Source organism: Bacillus rossius, chromosome 13 (genome assembly GCF_032445375.1).
Source record: "Bacillus rossius redtenbacheri isolate Brsri chromosome 13, Brsri_v3, whole genome shotgun sequence".
Classification (NCBI taxonomy): domain Eukaryota; kingdom Metazoa; phylum Arthropoda; class Insecta; order Phasmatodea; family Bacillidae; genus Bacillus; species Bacillus rossius.
In genome coordinates this window covers 3,930,499-3,952,979 of record NC_086340.1, presented here as the reverse complement: position 1 = coordinate 3,952,979, position 22,481 = coordinate 3,930,499, and the positions used below count along the sequence as shown (strand labels likewise).

General features: G+C 36.5%; 1 protein-coding gene across 1 annotated transcript; it reads right to left on the bottom strand.

Annotated features, from left to right (window-relative positions):
* Nucleotides 1-682: 682 nt before the first annotated feature.
* On the bottom strand, nt 683-20,567 carry LOC134538128 (uncharacterized). Its single transcript, XM_063379162.1, has 4 exons — nt 19,456-20,567; nt 14,679-14,815; nt 12,010-12,096; nt 683-9,393 (listed from the first exon to the last, which is right to left on the bottom strand). Exons 1-3 carry the CDS (start codon nt 19,885-19,887, stop codon nt 12,018-12,020), a joined length of 648 nt encoding a protein of 215 aa, XP_063235232.1. The 5' UTR covers nt 19,888-20,567; the 3' UTR covers nt 683-9,393; nt 12,010-12,017.
* Nucleotides 20,568-22,481: the final 1,914 nt, after the last annotated feature.

The following is a 22,481-nucleotide window of genomic DNA, read 5'->3' as shown; positions in this document are numbered from 1 at the left end:
CCATTGAAAATCCAGATAATCCATGTAACATGGGTAATAAGCAAAACAAAATCCTTAAACAAGCAGACTTACCATTTACTATGATAAAAACTATGTTTTATAACAAAATTACATAGTATACATGCTAAATATAGGGACACCTGTATTTCGCGAATACATTTAGTGTCAAGGTATTTCACAAAATACTGTAGCTTTTCTCCTGTGGTTATTGGCTGAGGTCGGTGAGAGGTGTCGTCCCGCTCTTGACGGGGCCAATGAGAATGTGGTCACCGTACTGCTGCACCCTCACAATTTGCCATGACTCTTAGAAAAAGCTACAGTGTTTTGTGAAATACCTTGACATGAAATGAAATCGCGAAATACAGGTGTCCCTAGCTATATATATTGTTTACAAGTAATTAAAATGTATAAAAGTAACTTTTGCACATCATTTCTCAACAACGAATTCATCAATTTCTTCTGTTTCAAACAAGTAAGGCATTAGAGTTAAGCACGGTCAGGCACACTATCGTGAGCTAACCATCTTTGTTTGCATAGATATATAGAATATAATTGTCATTTTTAAGTGAATATTAAATAAAATATCCAAAAATTCTGATCCGGATTATCCAGAGATCCAGATCAACGAGGGCAGGATAAATGAGGTTTTACTGTAGTATTGTTTTATTAAAATTTACACCAATAAAACAATTATGTTTATTTATTCACCAAAAACATTACATTTTCAGTTATACTAAGAATTCTGGAACAAAGCAAAAATTAACATTAAGCTAAGGACAAGGAATTTTTCACAAATCATTCAAATATGTATAAAAATACAAAGAGTATAATACATCAAAAGCCATAAAAAAAATTATAAACTGATTTTAAAATTAAATGGAATATTATTCAATACCACTAACACCACGGCAAGTATTCAATTTTCACCCCATTCTCTGCAAATACTAAGGCTTCTTGTCGACTGTCGACCTTCGAAAAATTGGGGTAAAAAAATTGCTTAAAAACTGTCTCGATACTTAAATTTTACACAATTGCTGAAACAGAAAAATCCAATAAAACTAAATTATGCATGAACAGTCTCAATAATAACTAATTATTTACAAAACGATAAAATTAATATAATAGCCATTTTGTCACTAGTGTGAATGTCATATTTTAAGTACCATTAGAACAATCGAAACCAAAACTCTTATTTACAATATAAATAAAATTGCAGACTATTGACATGACTACCACTACAAACATATTTTACTTTCAGAGAATCTGTTCTGCAGGGGCAGTTAGTAAAATGTGGAACATTGTGGAAGGAACAGAGGAGGCAAAATTTGAGTAAAAGAAGGCGGAGGTGAGGGGTGAAGAATTCGGTAATTTGGTTAGCTAGCATGAACAATATTGCACTAAAAATTTGAAAACGCGAGCTACGCTGAATTTGCGAGCACGTAAGTCAGTAATTTCTACTCTTCACAAATTGAGGCTTTCAAAACTTGCATGTCTCAGCTGAAAAAAAAATGTTTTTAAGCTTCACCCTGTTAAATATTAAGTCCCAGAGCTATCAGAATTACACAAAATCTACATTTGGAGTGCGGCAACGTACAATGTAGGCGTCAGACTTTGGAAAGCTGACATAAGAATCAGGGTCACGACCAAAGAGAAGAAGAGCATAATGTAATTAAGTATATGAAGTGGAACGTTGTTACAAAGTACCTCAATTCAAAGGATTTACACCACTTAGGCAGGCATGGTAAATTGATAACATCAGGACATGAAAAAGTTACGACACATAAAAAAAAGTTTAAAAAAAGTTAAAAAAAAGTTAAAAAAAAAAAAAAAAAATTATAAAATCACTCAAATTTTCGACTACATGGTGGCCTTCGTCAGGAGAGAAGACACTAAGTACCACTTTTAAGTAAGTTTATATTTTCAGATCACCTAAAAGATGTTTACGTCTGGTAAAAGTTCAGTATAAAAAACTTTCATTACTTTCCAAACTGGATTTTTCACATACATTACCTTTTATCCCATTAACTGATATATTTTTTATAAATAATAATAATTTAAAAAATACATAATGTTTATAAAAGAAATGAAACCTGTATATTAATTTTCCTTAAACATAGTGCGATTGGTGCAGAAATATATATGTTTTAATTTCAGCCAGAAAAAATGTTTTTACAAGTAACTATATGCATACAAGTAAAAATCTCAATCTTATCTCAAACCAAAGCGGAACTAATTTTCGAGCCACATTGTTCGATAGTTCAGCTGTTTTTAACTGCGGTGAGGAATGGTTCGTGAGGTATTTTTTTTTGTGTTGTTCCTTTAACTGGATACAACAGAAGCAACAGCAAATCACACTGTCTGCCAGGCTTGCTTACCTTCGAGCTGTTCTTCAGACTGTTTTCATGATCATAAAAAGCACTTCATGATAAGTGTTTCTAAAATTTTCATCACGCTGAAATCGTGAACCGCTATATGTCGGCAAATAAACTAGTTATTTAGTACACAGTTTAAAAACTTCTGCCATTCTGCTATAACCCACAAGTAACATTGTGTAAATGCCAAATTATATCTTTTTTTTCAAAGAAATTATGGCACTTTACTTCATAATGTATTAAAATTTTGAACTTTCAAAACTTCAACATATCCACATTTCATCATCTGCAACCTTTAAAAATTATATTCACTATCAATATTTTTTCAAATAAAATATTTATACTGCACTGTCGCAGACAAGTATACCTATATTTAAAAATTATGTACAGACATCTGCATGGATTTATGAAGTACTATACAAATGTGTACACAATTAATATAAAATATACTTTTCTAGAAATTTAACAAAAAAGCAATCCATTTAAAAATAGTATATTTGCTATGAAAAACTCTCAACCATAGTACTTAGTAGTATTTATATAATTTTTCAACCAACAATATGTCAATATTGCACACATCATTCTGTCAGCAGAACAAGAAAATATAATATGAAGTTCATCTGGAATGCAGCTTAAATAACTAACCAGACCCTGGAATAAAATCAAGTTTCACAGCAAAATGTACACTATTAAAAAAAAAATTAAATAATTTAGCAAAACAAATTGAACTGCAAGGTAGGTACCCAAAATGGATGTCAAACATTGGTAAACATCACAAACACTGTGGATATTTTAAGAACAACCTCTCCTACACTGTAAACCTATATTATTATCAAATTTCATTACGTTAACATAAGTTAAACCACAACCAAAGTGATGGTATGACAATCAGTTTGTAAAAAAGTGGAACTATCACATTTATGTTTGACCATTTATATCTATGCAGTAGTGATACTTGGAAACATTTTTTTTTTTTTCATTTAATATAAATGTACATATATATTGTCTACACTTTACACTTTGCTTGATTAAATGATGCCACAAAAAGCAGGCACACAAATCATTATTCTCCATAGACACTACTGCAAACTTTAAATTTGACACATGCAAAACCAACCATCAGCTTGGACAAAAAAAATAAATGAATTGAACTGCAGGTAAACATATCATACTTACTATTATAAAATCATTCACTTATCAGAATAGGATACAGCAGATTTGGCTTGAAATTGCTAAATATAAATAGAAAAAAAAAAGTAACCACACCACCTAGAACATTAATTTTTCCAGGAATTAATTCAGCTTATCATAAAAAAAAGAATATAAAACAAAGAGCTTAAATAATAGAAATTAAGGCAAGAATCATAACACAAACACAAAAAAAAGTTAAAATGTACTCAAACCTGTTAATAAAATTTTTTTCATAATGACTACCATTATACCAATATACTAGTACATACGTATGTATTTAACACACTGAATTACTGTTTAAATTGAATTAAAATCACATTAAGATAAAATCCGAATTGAAATTTTTTTCTAAAATAACATTTACTAATCAATACGATCTATTGATATGACAACATCAAGGTCAGCTTTAATTAATTATAGCACATTCTTTTATTTTTGCTAAATACAGATGTGTGAGCTTAAAACACATTCTACAGATGTGCCAGACTACCATTCTACTGTAATAAAATAAACCTACGTATATTCTGAAACAAAGCACACACACCACTTATGTCACAACCTACAAATGCAAAATATATCTATGTAATTTATGCAGCGCTCAACAGTTTTGGTTAGTACTCTACTATTCATAAAAATTATTACATTAAAATCACCAAAAGCATTAATTTAGTGAATTCCTGGGGAATAGAAATTTCTGGTTTATTTCTGGGTGAAAATAAAAACATATTGCTTGTTTAACTTTAAGCGAACATGAAGCAATTAAAAGTTCATCTTTCAAAATTTATATTTCAAACAATAAAAACCATTATTTTGTGGTACATACAGCATAAATATTTCCATTTTGCCAACTTCGTAACTGTTAACAAATAAGTATTTCAAAATTAAACCCCTGTTTGTGAATCCAAAAAGTTTCAGAAGCTTGTGTTTTATTTCTCTGAATACAATCATGCACTGACACACATTCAAGTACATAATTTTTACTATGTTCAAACAAGAAATGCAATTGTTCATAAGTCTTTGTGTATGCCCATGTCAATTTAATGTAGGTGTCGTAACAACATATTCTTCTTATTCCCCAGTATCAAAAGCAGATTAAACACAACCAAAACCTCCTATTAAAATATGACAGTTCAATAAAAAAAAAGTGTTTCAGTACATCAACACCGTGTGTGCTTCATTCTGCGCATCCAAAAATTAGATAATGATAGCAAATTAGTTTTTAAAAAATTTGTTACAACTTTCTATAACAATAAGTTTGTTTGGTTCCTGTTTACTAAAATTCACATTTATTTAAAATTTGGGATTTGCATTTCGTTAAGCTTATAACAGAATTCTTTTAATCATCTCTTTGCAGTATGTGTAACATAGTTAGATTATTGAAATTAAAAAAATATTTAGAAGCTTCTAAATTTGATCAGGACCCTATTTATTTGTTATAAAATAACTTTTACACCCTTTCTCTATTTTCCTCTTGCATACAATAGCTTACCCTACACAAATTTGGCCATCCACACTCTTACTGTACACTCTTGCTAACCAACGTGAACAGGCAGCTGTGGTAGACTTAAAAAAAAAAAAAAACGTAAATGCTAAAGATACATCACGCCTTCACAATTCTTTTGACTTTTCCAGAGTTTTTGAAAGTTTCTCCATCTGGTTATGTTTACAATAATTCTTACATTTAACAATAAAATCTTTATCAGGTAAATATTGATTTTAACTTTCAACATTAAAATACGATAAAAATAACTATAAGCAACTCCCGATAAGCCATGGAAAAAAAAGAAGAAAAATACAAATATCAGGGAATCCGCTACATTCATGAACATCTCAATTAATTTTGTTAAAAATAGACCTCGAATTTGAACAAACCAGGTTACTAAAATGGACTATAGAACTAATGTTGTCACATTACAGGTTACTGCCCTTCCCTAACTTTGCAGAGTTTTTTTACAACAATGTTTTTAGTGACATGATTCGTACCCTCTGTGCAATCAGGAAACTGAGTTTTAGAGGACCCCTTTACTACTATAAAGAGGTATACATAATGCCATTTATTATATCAGAAAATACCTCACAAAAATTATGTTAAATAGCCAATGCACAAAAAAATAATTTTATTGGTCAGTTAAATACTTACAGATAAGCTCATATTTTCCAGTATTATCTCTGGAACACGTACCCAACCCAGACATAGTGACATTTCGCAATCATCAGCACTGTGCGTGCATCCAATGCAACAAAAAAAAAATTGTATAAAATCAATTACCATTTAAGTACGCAAATCTAACTAGTTGCTAACTTGGCTGCCCTGTTTGAACTGAAAATAGACTTTACTGTCTCTTGGCACCTATAAAAGTGCAGTTAAAGAACTGCAGTGTGAGAAACTATTGCAGTCAATGCAAGTAAAGGAACGAAACATGAAACACTCGACGCACAATGAGTACAGACAAGTGCAGTCATTGAAGCCCAGCGTAAACCAGCAATGACATGCTATGTTCTCGATTTAATATTAAACTGTAATTAATACAGGACACAAACCTAAATAAAAAAGATATCTTTTTCCCCCTTCAAAGTTTGGGAAGAAATATTGACTAACCAATATCAGTTTAATAAGTTTGACATAACACAAAACATCACTGAAATTGACCATTTATCAATACCAGCATGTCTGTTGGAAAAAAAACAACAAATCTAGGGCGTAACAAACAAAATTTTGATTAACGTAACAAGTAAAATTTATGCTACGGTGCACAGTAATGTACTTGACAGACCCACATACATAAGGAATGGAGTTACTCTCATAACAGAAATTGTTTTCCCAAGTTTTGCAATCAAACCAAATATGTACCTGTTTACATTATTATTATTTTTTTTTTGCAATGTGTGTGTATTACTGGGCCAGGTTTGGGATCTGGAAGCGAGTTCTTATAACTGTAGCGAGCTTACGATCCAAAGAAAACTGCACAAACCCTTTTTAACACATTTTCTGGGGAAAAAAGGTTTACTGTCAGAACAAAGTGTGAACATAAAAACAAGTCCAAAGAACTTGACTAAGCCAGCTCTTTACTTGGAGCCGGAGGAAGCAAGATAGGGCCTGGTAGTTGTAGTGGTAGGAGAGCCATTAATGCCATAAGCATACGGCAATGTAAGCTATGTATGCATTTGTGTACACATAGTAGTATTAAAACGAGAACATGATCTGCATACTAAGAACTTTCGGGCAAAAAAAAAATTACTTCAGTTAAGTCTAGTAAGCAAATTTTACATTAAAAATAAAATTCAACTGACATAGGCATAAGGCTAAAAGGGTCAAAAAGAGGCCAGTGTGTCATTCAATTTACTGTATTAATGTTTTCTTATATGAACAAGTATATTTATTATTTATAATACATGTAAAAAAATGGTTATAGCAAAAAATTTTTTACTAACAATTATTTTGTAATTTAGGTATATTATATTAAATTTAGCTATATCTGATAGTCATCTTCGTCGGAAAGAGAAGTAGGTGTAAAAGTTTTAAACTTTGAGTTCATCATAGTTCACCAATTCTAAAAATGACCTTCCTAGAATTTAACAACAAAAAAAATTGAATTAAGTTTTGGTTAAATATTAATCACATGATTTAACTTGCATTTTGGTGCTATATGGTGCATTTTGGTGTCATGCAGTGTTCTTCAGTTTTATCACAATTCACAATGTAATCTTGTCCCTATTAATAGATCAGAGAAACTGCAGGAGAAAAATTACAAATGTTGTAATTACGTCAGCCCAAGAAGCCTGACATTTCCAAGTGCCCATAGCCCGGTCCTTCGCCCTACTAAGTCAAAACACAATACCAAGCAACTGCAAACCGTGGCTTCATATATATACTTACAAAAATCAAAATTCTAGGACTTCTTTAACCTTTAACATTTTTGCAATAAGTACCTTCACCTGAACAAGCGGTGTCTGAACAAACAAAACAATTCATGTACGAGGACGACAAATTACTCGTACTTCTCAACAGAGATGGGCCAGTCAAATCCTCAAACCTTCAAATAGTTTTAAATATTTAGTATTCCAAATTTGTGACATCCGAGAAAAAGTAAACTTCAGGAATTCATATACTTCAACACCTCTGTAGTAGACTAGATCTTATATTAGTTTAATCAAGAGAAATTACTCAACATAACTTTTTTTTTTCAGTATCAGCTACAGTGCTTTAATAATGTTAAAAATGACCGGGAACATATTTTGTCACAAAACAAAAATTATCATTGGGGTTCTGAACATGTAAATTTTTATTTTTGATAAAAACAATAGGTTGAATGTTTTTTCTCTCCCAAAACTATAGGTACTGTTTTTGCACATATATAATTTTATTCCTCATTCTTGAAATTATGATTAAAATTCGCAAAATGGGATTCAATCTGTCACTGATTCTTAGTGTTGACTAAAAATTTTTGCCTCAAAAGTCTTGGAAAATTTTCTACATCTTATTACAATTTTAAACCAATAAGGTTACCAATCATTATACAAAAACATTTATCATAAAGTGATGGATCAATATTTGTAAAACAAAGTTTTTATATTTGCTTTGCAGCTAGACACACAAAATTATGCAGTAATACCAAAATATGGTTATTTTAAAGTAATCAGATCATTTAAATCTTGGACACCAAAAATTATTTTAACAATCTATCTTTTAGGCTATATAAACACTTGTGACACATATGTAACATTCTTTAACATTAACACACATGAACACAAACCACAAGAAACTTTCAATGTACTTCATCATTGCTTAAAAAAATAAATACAAATAGCATATGGTCAGTCACAAACACTTTAAAAACCTTAAAATTCACAGCTGCCACAAATGCAGTCCATAGTCCTGTACCAGTAGAGCAATTAATATTACACTTTAATAAAAATCAAACATACTCAATGAATGTATCACAGAAATAATAATAATAAAAAAAAAGCAATCAATGGCAAAACATGTACTCTAGACATAAAGCAGTGGTTTCTTATAACCACAACTAATAAATAAAAAAAAACTACTACTAATTTAAAAAAAAAATCAAAATCACTCTTCTCTAAACACGAGGATGGTTATGGCTGCAGTTAGTCCTGTGCTATCCACAATTACGTGAGAAACTCGGACCTTACGTACATCGTGACACTGGTACACTCAACTACGAGTAATGTGTGTAGCGGTACGCTCGTCTACATAGAACGTGAGTAGTGGTACACTCATCCACACAGAACGTGAGCAGTGGTACGCTCGTCCACACAGAACGTGAGCAGTGGTACGCTCGTCCACACAGAACGTGAGCAGTGGTACGCTCGTCCACACAGAACGTGAGCAGTGGTACGCTTGTCTACACAGAACGTGAGAAGTGGTACGCTCATCCACACAGAACGTGAGTAGTGGACACTCATCCACACAGAATGTGAGCAGTAGTACGCTCATCTACATAGAACGTGAGCAGTGGTACGCTTGTCCACACACGTGAGTAGTGGTACGCTTGTCTACACAGAACGTGAGTAGTGGTACGCTTATCTACACGGAACGTGAGCAGTGGTACGCTCGTCGGCACACAAAATGAGCAGGGGTACGCTCGTCGGCACACGGCGCGAGCAGGGGAGGGCACGTGTCTCTCAGCCGGTGCTGTTGGAGTTGAGGGAGCAGTCCGAGTCGTCGGGCGTGAAGGTGTAGTAGACGCTGGCGAAGGACGAGCGCAGAGACGGAGCCACCTCTTCCAGGGTGGCCAGCGGAGCCTGCAGCTTGGCCGACAGGCAGGCTGAGCTGGTGGAGATCTTCCTCTTCACGCTGGCCAGCAGGCTGCACAGCGGGAGAAACGTGTTAGCTGGACGTCATAACGTTGCAAGACCCTAACCCTCCCCAGCTGTTACGAGTTGTTTGTTAAAGGAATAAATATTATGATTTGTCATTCAGGTGGCTCAGCTGATTATATAGCTTCATGGTCAAAGTAACCTAATTTTTATACTTAAATTATAATTGTAATTAATTGCGATATTTAATTTTTTATTTTGTTTAGAAAGGACTCTTTACTGTAATTTTACTGGCTTCGACTTGACGTGGATACGATATTTTCTTTTCTTTAATAAATTAGTCTTTATTTTTTTTAATATAAATTTTTTTACTTATGTGTAGAGACCGGAAAAATTCGCAGAATCATTTGGCGATAGGCTTACTGTTCATCTGGACAAATCTCAACCAATTTATAAACCCTCAACCCAAGGAGGATAGAATCACAGACAAACCAGCCGAGACAACTTACAAGTCGGCAGCCAATGAACTTGCGTTATTTGCCCGAGTGTACAGGGGAATGTGCAGTCTATCCTGAAGGCCATCGAAACTGCGAATTTTTCCGGTCCCTACTTATGTGGTTCATAGCGTGATAGTGACGTGTTCAGATCGTGGGACAATGGGTTTGGTAAAAGAAAGACAGAGACACGCCGTCGTGGCGCGGAAGTGATAAGACGGTATGTTATCGCATCCTGTGTGAGAGAAAGACAGACAGTGCACAGAACTATGGGAAAGCCCGCTGAGCAGGGTGTCACCGAATAGCAGTTGTAAGAATAAGTGTTGTAGCCAATAAGGAAAGCAGTATTTCGGGGAAGTCCCCAGCTAAGTGAATTTTTTTTGCAAGCCTGTAATATGCTTTGTTTCGGTCAGTTGAGCAAGGGCTGGGCTGAGAGGTCACACCGTCTCGGTGGCTCATCAATGTAAATTTTCGTCGGGAAAGGAATAAAGTTCCAAGTTGAAATATAAACACAATTATACAAGGTCATCTGTCGAAAGTTTCGAATAATCATTATCATTAACTGAATTTTACATCCCACTACCTGCTACGGACATCGAGATATTCTTCAAGTGTTTTTGTTTGTGCAAGGATCAGTTGTTGCCGTAGCTGGGCAAGATTGTGACTTGTTACAAAATGTTCTCTCGGTGGAATGAAGGAACGAGTAAAATCTCTGTTAAGGAGTTTCTCAAAAACTTACAATCTTAGACATACTGAAAATTAGCTGTATTTGTGACTTCATTTACGTGGGATTTAAAAAGAGTTGTGGTTTATACCTGGTCAAGTATACTTGGCAAGCTAGGACAAGTGTTAGTTAAAATATTTAAAGCAATACAAGTATTGTAAATCACACCAACTCGCAAACAAATCATTAAGAAATTGAAGTAATATAAAAATATAAAAAAAATTTACTAGTGATAACTAGGGTTAGGAGTTTTCCGCGATTCTGCGATCGCGGAATATTTCGCAGAATTACAAGAGTCCCGCATAATCGCAGAATCATTGCAGAATCACCAATTTTGCTGTACCTTTTTTGGTCCATTTTGAGTGCAGTAATAATGCATGCAAGGGTTATGTTCTCCCAAATAATATCTTAATTATTATGGGCAGAGAGAATAATTTCCAAACATTGTATAAAACATACGTTTTCATATAATTAATGCGGCAATGCTGTTAAAAAATACAAGTTTGAATTACCAAAATATCACGTACGGCCAAATAAATTTCGTTTGCACAGAGTCCAAAGATAAGATTATAAGATGAGTAGCACATTCAGCGAACGATCCTACTGGTGTTTATGAAACGACTGTTGTCACAGTCGATGGAGATATGTGCGCATCAATCGACTAATCAATTGATATAAGGCTTCGAATACGAAAGAATGACCTTATGTCAATTCTAGGCAATTGTTCATTACAATATGCCTTCTCACAATTCTCACACTTGTGATATGTTTCCGTCTCAAATAACCTCTTCGTTCGCAAAACATTATGCTCAATAAAAATACAGAAGAGTCCCGTTTATCCAACTTTCGCTTATCTGACGTGCATTTGTGAAAAAACCTGCATCAATAGGCAACATGAACTACAAGTTGGAAGTGCGAGGGTGGTCTGTATTTGTTGCTCCCGACTCCACCACAGATAAATTAGATGGCCCAAAATTTTTTTTTTTGTTGTAACACCATGATTGTTAGATTGGTAACGTGTAAAATTGTAACATAGTTTGAAGTTTAGTATGGTTTCCTTAACACCTCACTTTTATCCATTATTTTTGCTCACCCAACATTTTGCTGCCCCGCTTACGTCGAAGAAGCGAGACTCTACTATACTACAAAATTATATTAATATCAGATAACACATTATTAAAAAAACAACTCTGAAAACATAACCTAGAAATAAATTTGATGTATAGTAACTATGTCATGAATTAAATTGACGAACATTGCGACAACACTTAAACGTACACATTTTCTAGAATTAAGGGAAAGAAAAAAAATGTGCATCTACTTCAACTGGGCTCTGACACGGTGCACATGTGAAACAAGCTGTGCGCAAGGGGAGGGATGGAGTAACGAGAGGAAACAGGACGTCGCCCCGAACCCCGGTGATCCGCGGGCGAGACGTCGACCTCACCTCCTTCCCTAGGCCTCCTCCACGTGACTGCGCGGCCGCAGCACGATGCGCGGGTCCGACTCCAGCATGCGCTCGCTCTCCTCCACGCTGCGGGAAAATAAACAGCAGGTAGGTCATTTCACACAGTAAACAGTGGCGTAGCCAGGCTTTGTGTATGAGGGGTGTTAAGAAGCATGGCCCTTCCCCCCCCCCTCCTTTCCGTATTAAAGTGGGGGGGGTCCTCCCCCGGGAAAATTTTGCATTTTAAGGTGTTAAATAGTGCTATTTTTAGCAGTTTTCGGTACTTAAATTTAAATATTGTAATGGTAAAATTTTTTTATTAATTTTTCATATGAAATTTGTTTGAGTGATTAATAAGAAATTTAATTAAAGATTTGGTGATAAAAGGGGGGGGGGGGGGGGGGGGGTTTGAACCCATAAACCCCCCCCCCCCCCGGCTACGTCCCTGACAGTAAATGCTTTTCTGGAAAAATTAAAATTATAGCTTGAAAAAAAAAAAAAAAATGCTTTGTGACCCTCGTCACTAGGTGTAATGTACGTGACTCAAAACGAGTCCAAACACGACGTGTTTACTAGTAGCCATCGAAGAGTTCCGCTATCCACCTCCTGGCTCCATAATCAGATCAGTTCGATGGTACCAACTTATTGCACTGTCATCCGGATTACGCATACTTGCAACGTTTCAAATAAATATGACGATTAGAAGTACGTTAAAATCGACTTACAAGATTTGTTTACATAGATTTTTATCTAGTTACAAGTTAATCTAATAAAATCATGTCAAACAATTAATTAAATTCTGAAACTGGCATTTTTGAGTTTTTAAAATTCTATTTGACGATTCTGTTATACTGTATTGCGATATTTCAAAAATACTTTAGCATGACTTATCACACACATGGTTCAGTTGATGATGATATTTCTCTTTAGATAAAATAATGTCTCAACATTGACTGGTTCACATTTATGTAAAACTAGTGATTGTGAGGTTTTGGTAAGCATCAATGTGAAGTGTGTAGTGTTTCTGAAAGAAATAACCAAAATACTGCCTCCATGACTCCCATCAGTGGCCTAGAATTTATATTAAAAAAAAATTATAATTCCCAGAAAACCTTACAATGCACCATTTCAGTGCATGAATATACACAAACAAATCAGAAAAAAATTACTTCACAGTCTGCAGCATAAATTTTTTTCTCAAATTACTACGACTGGGCAATTTCCACAACTTTTCCAGGACTCAAAAGTAAATTCTCCAACTGATCATTACCAATTACAACTTCCCTAACTTTTCAGAATGTGGAGATCCTGTATAAAGCACGATCGATCAGCATGGTGATGAAGGGCATGAGGGAGGGGCAGAGTGGGGTGGAAGGAGAAGTAGGGGAAGGGAAAATGTTTTAGCGGGGCGTGGCCAATGAGCTTGAAAAATATCTCCCTGTGGGCGCCATTTTCCTACAAGTGCTGTACCCATTCAACATATGTTGACCAAAGTAGTGCTTACCAAGCTATATGTGGATACATGCACCAGCATCATTACAAGGACTGAGGTTTTTAGAACAGTTGGTGTGTAACCGAATCGTTTTGAGCCTGCGTTATTTGATTCTGCAAGGCTGTCTACTACTTCGATCTGCACGTAAGTTCGGATCTGCATGTCTCCATCGAACTAAGAAACCCAGCTCGCAAGACACTTGGGCCGTGCTACATCTTGGCATGGCGCAAACAAGACACACCCTGCTCTACATCAGGGCTAGCCAGTGGGCCGAATACGACACGCATCATCATTTCATACGGCCCGCTTCAAGAATCTTTCAATAAAATATCATTAGGTATACTCTCGTGTATTAGCCATATTATTTTTTGCCTATGTGTAGGATAAGATGTCAGCAACCACTGTTATGAAGCCATGGTGTTCTCTCAGAAATATAAAAAAAAAAAAATTGTATTTATGTAATTAATATAATATTGTCACTTAAGAAACATCACCGCCTATGTGACAAAAAGATCAGGAGAGCTTAATAACTATACACCATGCTGAAACTGAATGATAGCCATTATTTGAAAAAAAGATCATAGAAGCACATTCTGTTGGATTTTCGGCGAATTCACTTTGTGAAAAGACGCTAAATGCTTACGTTTTCATGGAGAAACAAAAAACTAATTTTCAAAAAAAATTTCACTTCGGCAGTGTTGTTCATCACACCATTTTATTATGCCACATATTGTATGTATTGGTTATGCTAAAGAATGACATGGCATTAAAAAGTCTCTGTTATAGATGTGATTCCCGGCCCTATACACCTACATTCCCTCCACGGTCGCTTCATGCCCCCCGGACACCCCAAAAAAAATTTTCTTGCCTCAAAATACATCACGTAAGCCTAAGATTTTGTCAACAATCAAATGTAAGCAGGCTTGTGTTTTTTTTTTTTACTGTTTTACTTATTACAAATCAAAAACAGGTCGCCGTGGACTTTAAATAATTACTTATATCAATATAAAAATTCCAAACTGTTACAAAAATCCATTTTCAGTAGTTTCAATAATGGTTGAACATATTATATGAGCTGTTATGTGTCGTGCTGCGCCGCCCCCAGCTACTTGGCGCCCTGGGCGGCTGCCTAGTTCGCCTGTGTGGTCGCGCCGGCCCTGTGTCTCCGCGGACTCACCACTCCTTGTTGTCGCTGCCCATCAGCTTGCGGGTCTCCTCCTCCTCGGACACGGCCGGGGGCTGGTACGCGATCTCCGACACCGGAGCGTACTGGGCCGTCACCAGCAGGTCCGTCGAGGGATTCAGCGTCAGGACCTGGCGCAAACAAAACAAGTCGAGAGTGAACATTTCATTCTCTGGCTCATTCTGGCAGGGCAAGTTTAAAAAATCATAGTGTCCTTTTGACATCACGTACGTGTTGCGTCATAATCTTGTAGGTTATTTTACGTACAATCGTGGACGTCTTTAAGTCCCAGGAGTTAATTATTGATGATAACGTTAGTTTCCTTAGTAACTAGGGACAAGATTATGTGGTGAATTGCGATAAAACAGAAATAACAACGAAAAACATGTTAATACACAGTGCGACACCGAAATACTAGTTAATACAAAACAAAGCACCGAAAGGCAATTAAAATCATTATACTTATCAACATTTTCTATTAAAACTTTACTCTAATGACTAGAGACCTGTAAAAATTCGCGATTTCAAATCCCTAAAGGTTAGACTCCATGTGATCCTCTACGCACTCGTGCAAATTACATCCGCTGATTGGTTACCGACTCGTGACACCTGTTGACTGGAATGATGATCGTGATTCGCTAATTCTTCTGTTAAAGATTTTTTCATTGGCCCAGAGTCCTTCAGATAAACTGTGGCCCAATCACTGAAGCAAAATAACGTCAAAAGTATTTGGACTCTATCCTATCGCGAAATGAATCCGCGAATTTTACAGGTCTCTCTCTACCCATCGGTGATCGCATCAGTTGGCAGAGGTTAGCCCGGGTTCTGCCCAACTCTCAAATGTTACGTGAGCCATTCTTACATTGTAAAGAAAGACAAAATGTATGTTTTATTTGTTTCTGTTTGTATGAAAAAAAGTTGATAGAATTTTTTTTTGTTTTTCTGTGAAGTGTAAAAAAATATTTCTTAATAATGCAGAAAACGTTTCAGTAAATTACTGGAAAATTTCCCCAAAAATATTTTTCCAGAAAACTAACATCTCTATTATGTGTACAATAATGCACACATGAAGCAAACATGATAGAGGTAAGTCCAAATACTTGACACTAAAAAATAGTTGACACTTATAGGTATAGTAATGAGCTAATCTACGCATTAAATAGTTTATAAACTGCTTCGATCCAGAAACAATGTACAACACATAACCAAAATGAAACTTTACAGGGACTTACCAATATCACACACATAGCATGGCAGCAGACATTTCTTCATTTGTTTTAAACCAATTTACCCATTAAGGTATGCAAATACTATCTACATGGGTACACATTCAGAAAAGTTTGAGTTTTAGACCTAATTTAGAACTCTTAGATATGGGTGGTATTTTAGCTCTGGTGATGTTTAGATGTTATTCAGTTTCCTGATTCGTGTCCATAGTAAAAATGACATTTTCTGCAGTGATCCTTACTTCAAAGAGGTGCTAGATGTTAGTTATCTTCTCAGCGTACACATGTGCTTAATGTATCCTCACAGAAAAGAGGAAAGTTTTCCTATGACCTTGTGCGACCATAAGACAACACTGTTCACTTCCACATGGCAGGATAAAGACCATTCAACATAAAGCTCAGTTTTCTGTTGTGGTATGCTGAGCTGATGTTGGTTGTCGCAATGTGACAAAACTGCGACGTTTGAATCCACGACAAAAACCACCAAATGACAAAGCTTTGAATCGGTGGTTGCATCAGTTCAGAAAAACTAAAAAAATTCCACATGTTTACTGTCATTCAGTTTTTTTCTTATGTTTGTAAGCGGAGAGTTTCAAGAGTTTGTGAAATTTTTTTAGTTTTTTGAGATTCCTAATGCTAAAGTTACACAAACAATTTGATATATTTTAGCAGGATTGACTTATATGTTCCACTTAATCTTTCGATGTTTTTGGCCGACCAAAATATTTGTTTCCCCCCAACACTTTCACTTTCACAGTGCATGTAACATTGTGTACGAACCTCCGGCGACCTAGAGAGACCTCTTCAACTGTGAACATGAATCATAACACACCACCGGAAATTGAATAGGTACCATCTAAACATCCACAGATGTAAAATGGCATCCATATCAAAGTGGAATATTAAAGCAGGTCAAACTAAAACTCTGAACTTTCCTGAAAATTTTAAGATGCGTGTACCTATATTCATTCAATACTTACTTTACAATAACAGTTTATAATCCTGGCAATCATTCTCAATTAACCTGTATATTGATAGACCTATGTACTTATACATACGTATTGTGATTACACTGTTAATTCACGCAGGATCCACTACTTTAGAATGAGACCCTATAGAAGGAATTCTGAAGAATCAATAATTATATGAAAAAAAAAGAAGTTAGGTTAAAAGAAACATTAGATAATAATTGAACAATTAAAGCCTCAAACACTTAACTAAAAAGTTGAGGCTATGTTGTCTGTGAATGGTATCTTTAGGAACTAACACACTCTGAAACACTCAAAGTGGACTCAAAAATGTTTCTATGCTCGCAGTAACTTATGCTGCACTTTTTCCAGATGCACAACTCACACATTTAATCTATTACATATCTCAACTTTAATACAAAAATACATCTGAAACTCAAGACCCATTTTACAAAGGATCACATATTATTTACAAACATCTAGGTATTTGAATGTGTGTTATATCAAGCCTATTGTATTTTTATCTCCTAAGAATAAATAAACATCTTGAAATTATGTACTTTGTCTTTTGTCTGGTAAGTTTTATCAGCATAATATTTGATCTTCTTATCTTATCAGCACTGCTTCAAGAACCTACCCAGGTACAAATACTATGTAATGAATATTGTAATCTGCAAATATTTACTACCACTCACAGAGTCACTCTACAATGAAACATTATCCATTATCAAATAGCTATGCTGTACAAATAAATACTGTGTTTCTGATAGCTAATTCTTAGGCTATCTAAGAATTTATTATTTTTAAATTCTATATTTAAAATGATACTGATATAATATTTTTTATAAATTACATGTGTTTTTTATCCAATACTTTTTCATTTTTTACATAGAAATTTTACACTAAGTAAACACAAATATCTTACATATAACTACTAAATTATTTAAAAGAAATCAGATTTTTGTATTTATAAATTATTTTGAGTACTTCAGCATATACAATAATTTTAGTCATATTTTCATGTACTGTTTGCCCCAACTGCTGGCCCAGTCAAAACTATAGCTACCATGACATTGTTTATAAGAAATTTCACTTGAAGTCTGGTTCAGTTACATAAATATGGTGGTCCAAGGTTACACTATAAAATAATTGGAATGCCAATTTTTAATTTCAACAAATGTGAGGGTAGTCCACACTGTTTCGATGAATATAAAAATTCTTGAGGGTACATAATGTACGGTATCTTTTTGATCCATGAGGGTATCAATGGCAACGTAGTACACAATGTAGCCTGGTAGTATAGATATTATTTTGTCGATGGTGTCAACGCTTATATTCCTGGCAGCTAAAATTGACCTCTCACACATCCATTTATAATTTTTTTCGTGGATATTGGCAACATCTGGATACATTTTAGAGATAAGTTCTTCAATGTTGGTCACGATCTCACCAAGGTCTTTATAAATGGCAATTTTTTTTTTGTCTGATTCAGGTACTTTCCTGTCAACAATCAAAAGGATCTTTATTGGGAAATATTTTCTGTCCTTTCTCCACCTAAATGACTCCTCATGATGGTAATCCGGTTCTAGGATTCAACAGACTTCACAATGGGGAAGTTTTTAAGAAAGATTTAATAATATCTGCTCGAGTTCCCCTTAACTATTAAGGTCTATGTTTGTCTGAAATCACCTGAAAACATCTGATTCCTCTGCATATTTCATAAAACAATCAAGCCTACAAATTCCTTCTCAAACTCAGCGGCAGTGATAGCTGGAAAATGTAATTATGATATGTGTTCAGGAACTATTGCTCTTCATTATTTTATGTTTCTAGAAAATGGCATTCAGCATACACTCAGTGTACTGTCAGCCTCACAGACACCAACACCTGTCCTCCTTGAATTCTCCAGTGTTTGAAAGTATGTATGCATAATATGTTTTACTTACTACTTCTTATGGATATCTACGTATTACAACTGTTGATTATCTGCACCAAGCTGACTGAGTTACTTTGGCACATCCAAGTTTATTCATTGATCTTGATGGCATGATCGTGTACACAAAGATGCTGTGGTACATGTTGCTTGCTGGTTTAATTTAGTACGCTGAAAGATCCTGGACATAACAAAAACCTGCGATAAAACAAAGAATTGCTATTTGTTAAGTTTTCCGTGCATCGTGAGCAGCATACATGCAACCAGGTGCCGCAACAACTAAATTTCCAAAGGGTGGGGGGGGGGGGGGGGCATAATACCTTTTTATAAAGAATCATCGATCCCCGCCCCCCCCCCCCCCCCCCTATTGAAGCGGAGGGGGCCCGGGGGTCCTCCCCCGGGGAAAATTTGGATTTTAAGGTGTAAAATAGTACTATTTTAGCAGTTTTCGGTACTTAAATTTAAAATATTGTAATGGTAAAAATGTTATTAATTTTAATATGAAATTTGTTTGAGTGATGAATAAGAAATTAATTAAATATTCGGTGCTAAGGGGGGGGGAGTTTGAAACCCTAACCCCCCCCCCCCTCTCTGTGCGACAGTGTCCATGCCAATGTAGAAGCGGACCTGGCGGCGTGCCTCACCTGGCCGTTCCCCGCCTGGCTGTCGAGCTGTCGCGCCAGGCGCTGCTCCTTGCTGGGGAAGCACGGGCAGCCCTTCCTCCGGCGGGACATGCGCGCGTACAGCAGCAGCATGAGGATCCCGAGCAGCCCCAGCAGCGATCCGCCCACCATGATGGCCACGTCCTTGGTGTAGTCGTCCCCGGAGTCGTCCCTCTCCAGCCCCTCCCCGCGGCCGTGCTGGCGCGAGTCCGCGTAGTCCACGGCGCCTTCCACGATCATGATCAGCCCCGCGGCCAGCGTGAACAGCCCCAGGATCAGCAGCACCCACTGCACGCAGCGCGGGCGGTTCATTCCGTTCCCCACCGTCTGGGACAGGTAGCTGACCGGCGTCCAGTCGCTCTGCTGCTCGTACGTCACCGTGGTCGGCTGGTACACGGGTCCGCTGGGCGGCATCTTGCAGGTTATGTCCGTCCGAACACACTCGCACACAACAACAACCACCGCGGACGTAAACTGTTTTCCCCCGCCGCTACACGAGACACGGAGCAACCGCGTGCGATCTTCTCGGGACAACGCACGCAACTGGAAATGCTGGCGCGATCAAGCCCGCGCGTCACGGTCAGATACGCCGCCGACCATTTTAGCTTCCGTCACGCCAAGGCCATGGCCGATATGACTCACCATACACCGCAGCTGGAACTCCCCTCGAGACTTTCCGCTTCGCTTCGCAGATCTGCCGAGCAGACACGAAGCACAGTTTCTGCCACAACCTCCGCGTAGCACGCGAAACGATGCAATACGCGATCCCGCTGGTGAAATAAGCCCTGTTTCTGCTGCGTTCGTTCGACTGGTTTTTTTTTTTTTACCTCAGTTCTCCCCCCTCTCCAAAACAGTACTGTTGACGTCACGAGTCACGTGAATATTTTTTTTTTCTCTTCGTGGACGAGCGTGCGCAAATGGAAGTAGAAAACGTGTTTATATTTATTTACCACAGCCAGAACCGGAACGGAACAGGTTTCCCCTAACCTCTGACCACCAAATGACTTTAAAATAGAACGGGTGTTTGAAAATTGTAGATTTGATAGCTAGAAACGTCAATATGCACGTACCGCGTGGGTGACCATGCTAAAATTGGTAAACATGCATCATAAATATTTACAAACGGACAAAAAATTTACAACGCTTGCAACAATGTTTAAGGCAATAAAAATATCTGGACTTCAATGACGAAACTTTTAAATTTGTAATATCATAGACGCAGCAGCAAGGATGATGTCTTGCATATTCATGAGGGGGAATGGGCGGTTGAGTTTAGAATTTGTTTTACAGATACCCTGATAGGTCAAAATTAGTGCAATTCATTTATTGACACGGTAACATTTGGTCTTACGGCCCTGGACCAGCCACTTGCAGACGCAGTTTGCAAAGCAAACTCCAATTCACAAATAATTTTTTTCTTTCAGGAGCGTCTACGTTTTTGCTTTTTAATTTTTGGGGGTAGACTAAATTTAAGAAAATAATGTCGGTTCATGTGACGATGTGAGAATGTTTATTTTAAAACTGGAAAAACAACAACAAAACAAAGGTTTGAGATTGCTTACAGTGTTAGTACTATTTTTTTTTATGTGAATTGCGTATAAGTACGTTTATTAAATCCCCATTGTATTGGTAGTCTGAAAGTCAAACATTATTTTATACGTGATATTTTATAGCTGCAGGTCACTTTATGACAGTGACAGAAACTTAAACGGGTTCAAGTGAACTGGAAAAACATTAGGCCTACCCCTCCCCCGGACATACACTTTTTTATCCCTTTTTTTTACGAGCTGCTGGATTTGCTAGTGGTGCTGCCGAGGTCTATTCTCACAAAAACTGCTGACATAAAAAAACTTTACATTTAAATCTTATTTTAATAAATAGCTATTACATATTCTACACTCTTGCTTGTACTGTTACAGTAGTCCAGAGCAGGGGCGTAGCCAGGGGGGGGGGGGGGTTTAGGTGTTCAACCCCCCCCCCCCCTTAGCCCAAATCTTTAATTAATTTCTTATTCATCACTCAAACAAATTTCATATTAAAATTAATAAAATTTTTACCATTACAATATTTAAATTTAAGTACCGAAAACTGCTAAAATTGCACTATTTTACACCTTAAAATCCAAATTTTCCCGGGGGAGGACCCCCGGACCCACCGCGTTAATACGGGGGGGGGGGGGGGGGGGCATGCTTTTTAACACCCCCCATACACAAATCCTGGCTACGCCACTGGTACAGAGTGCTGAAACTAGTTTAAGTTTTAATTTACCATTTCTATGGCCACTGGCAATGAACAGACTGGTTTGTTTATATGTATGTAAATCATATTTTCGGACTATAATTTGTTGCAGACAATATTTACTCCCGATTTTAATTAGCGACGAACTGTTTTATTACATAACCAGCTTTTATCTAATAAATGACCGTTTTAGCATCTGTAGTATTTCTGAATCACGTCATGTGATTGGACGCTGCCTTGTGCGGCGCGGCGTTTCAAACTCTTTATTGGGAGTTTTGAAGGGCTCGGCGTGTTGCATGACGGGATTTAGAATACTTCAAAAGTCGGTTGGTCTAGCCAAGCTGAGACGTAGTTTCCGTGACAGGTGTGTCTAACGGGAGTTGAATTTTCTGTTAAAAGTGTGTGTCGGCACTTGAGCAGTGTTAGTGCGGGTGCAATAAAGAGTTAGCCACATAGATCTCTAAAATGTTGTGCGTGATCGCTTCTTGCGAATATTCTATGAGTGATCAAAGACTGTTCCAGTGTCGCAGCATTCCAGGTAGGCCATTTTGTTTGGCCCTTACAACACATTTTAGTGACGCCGACCTATTTAAAGGCTATTATCACACACTAGTTGACGTAAAAAGTGTTTCAAGCTCTGAACAAAGCCCTAAAGCATCATTATATTTTTGTTTTCTATGAAAATAATGTCTCGTTTGTTTACAAATTGACTTAAATACGAACGGACACAAAACTCCAAGTCCAGAAGTTCTTTGACACAGTTTTAAGTG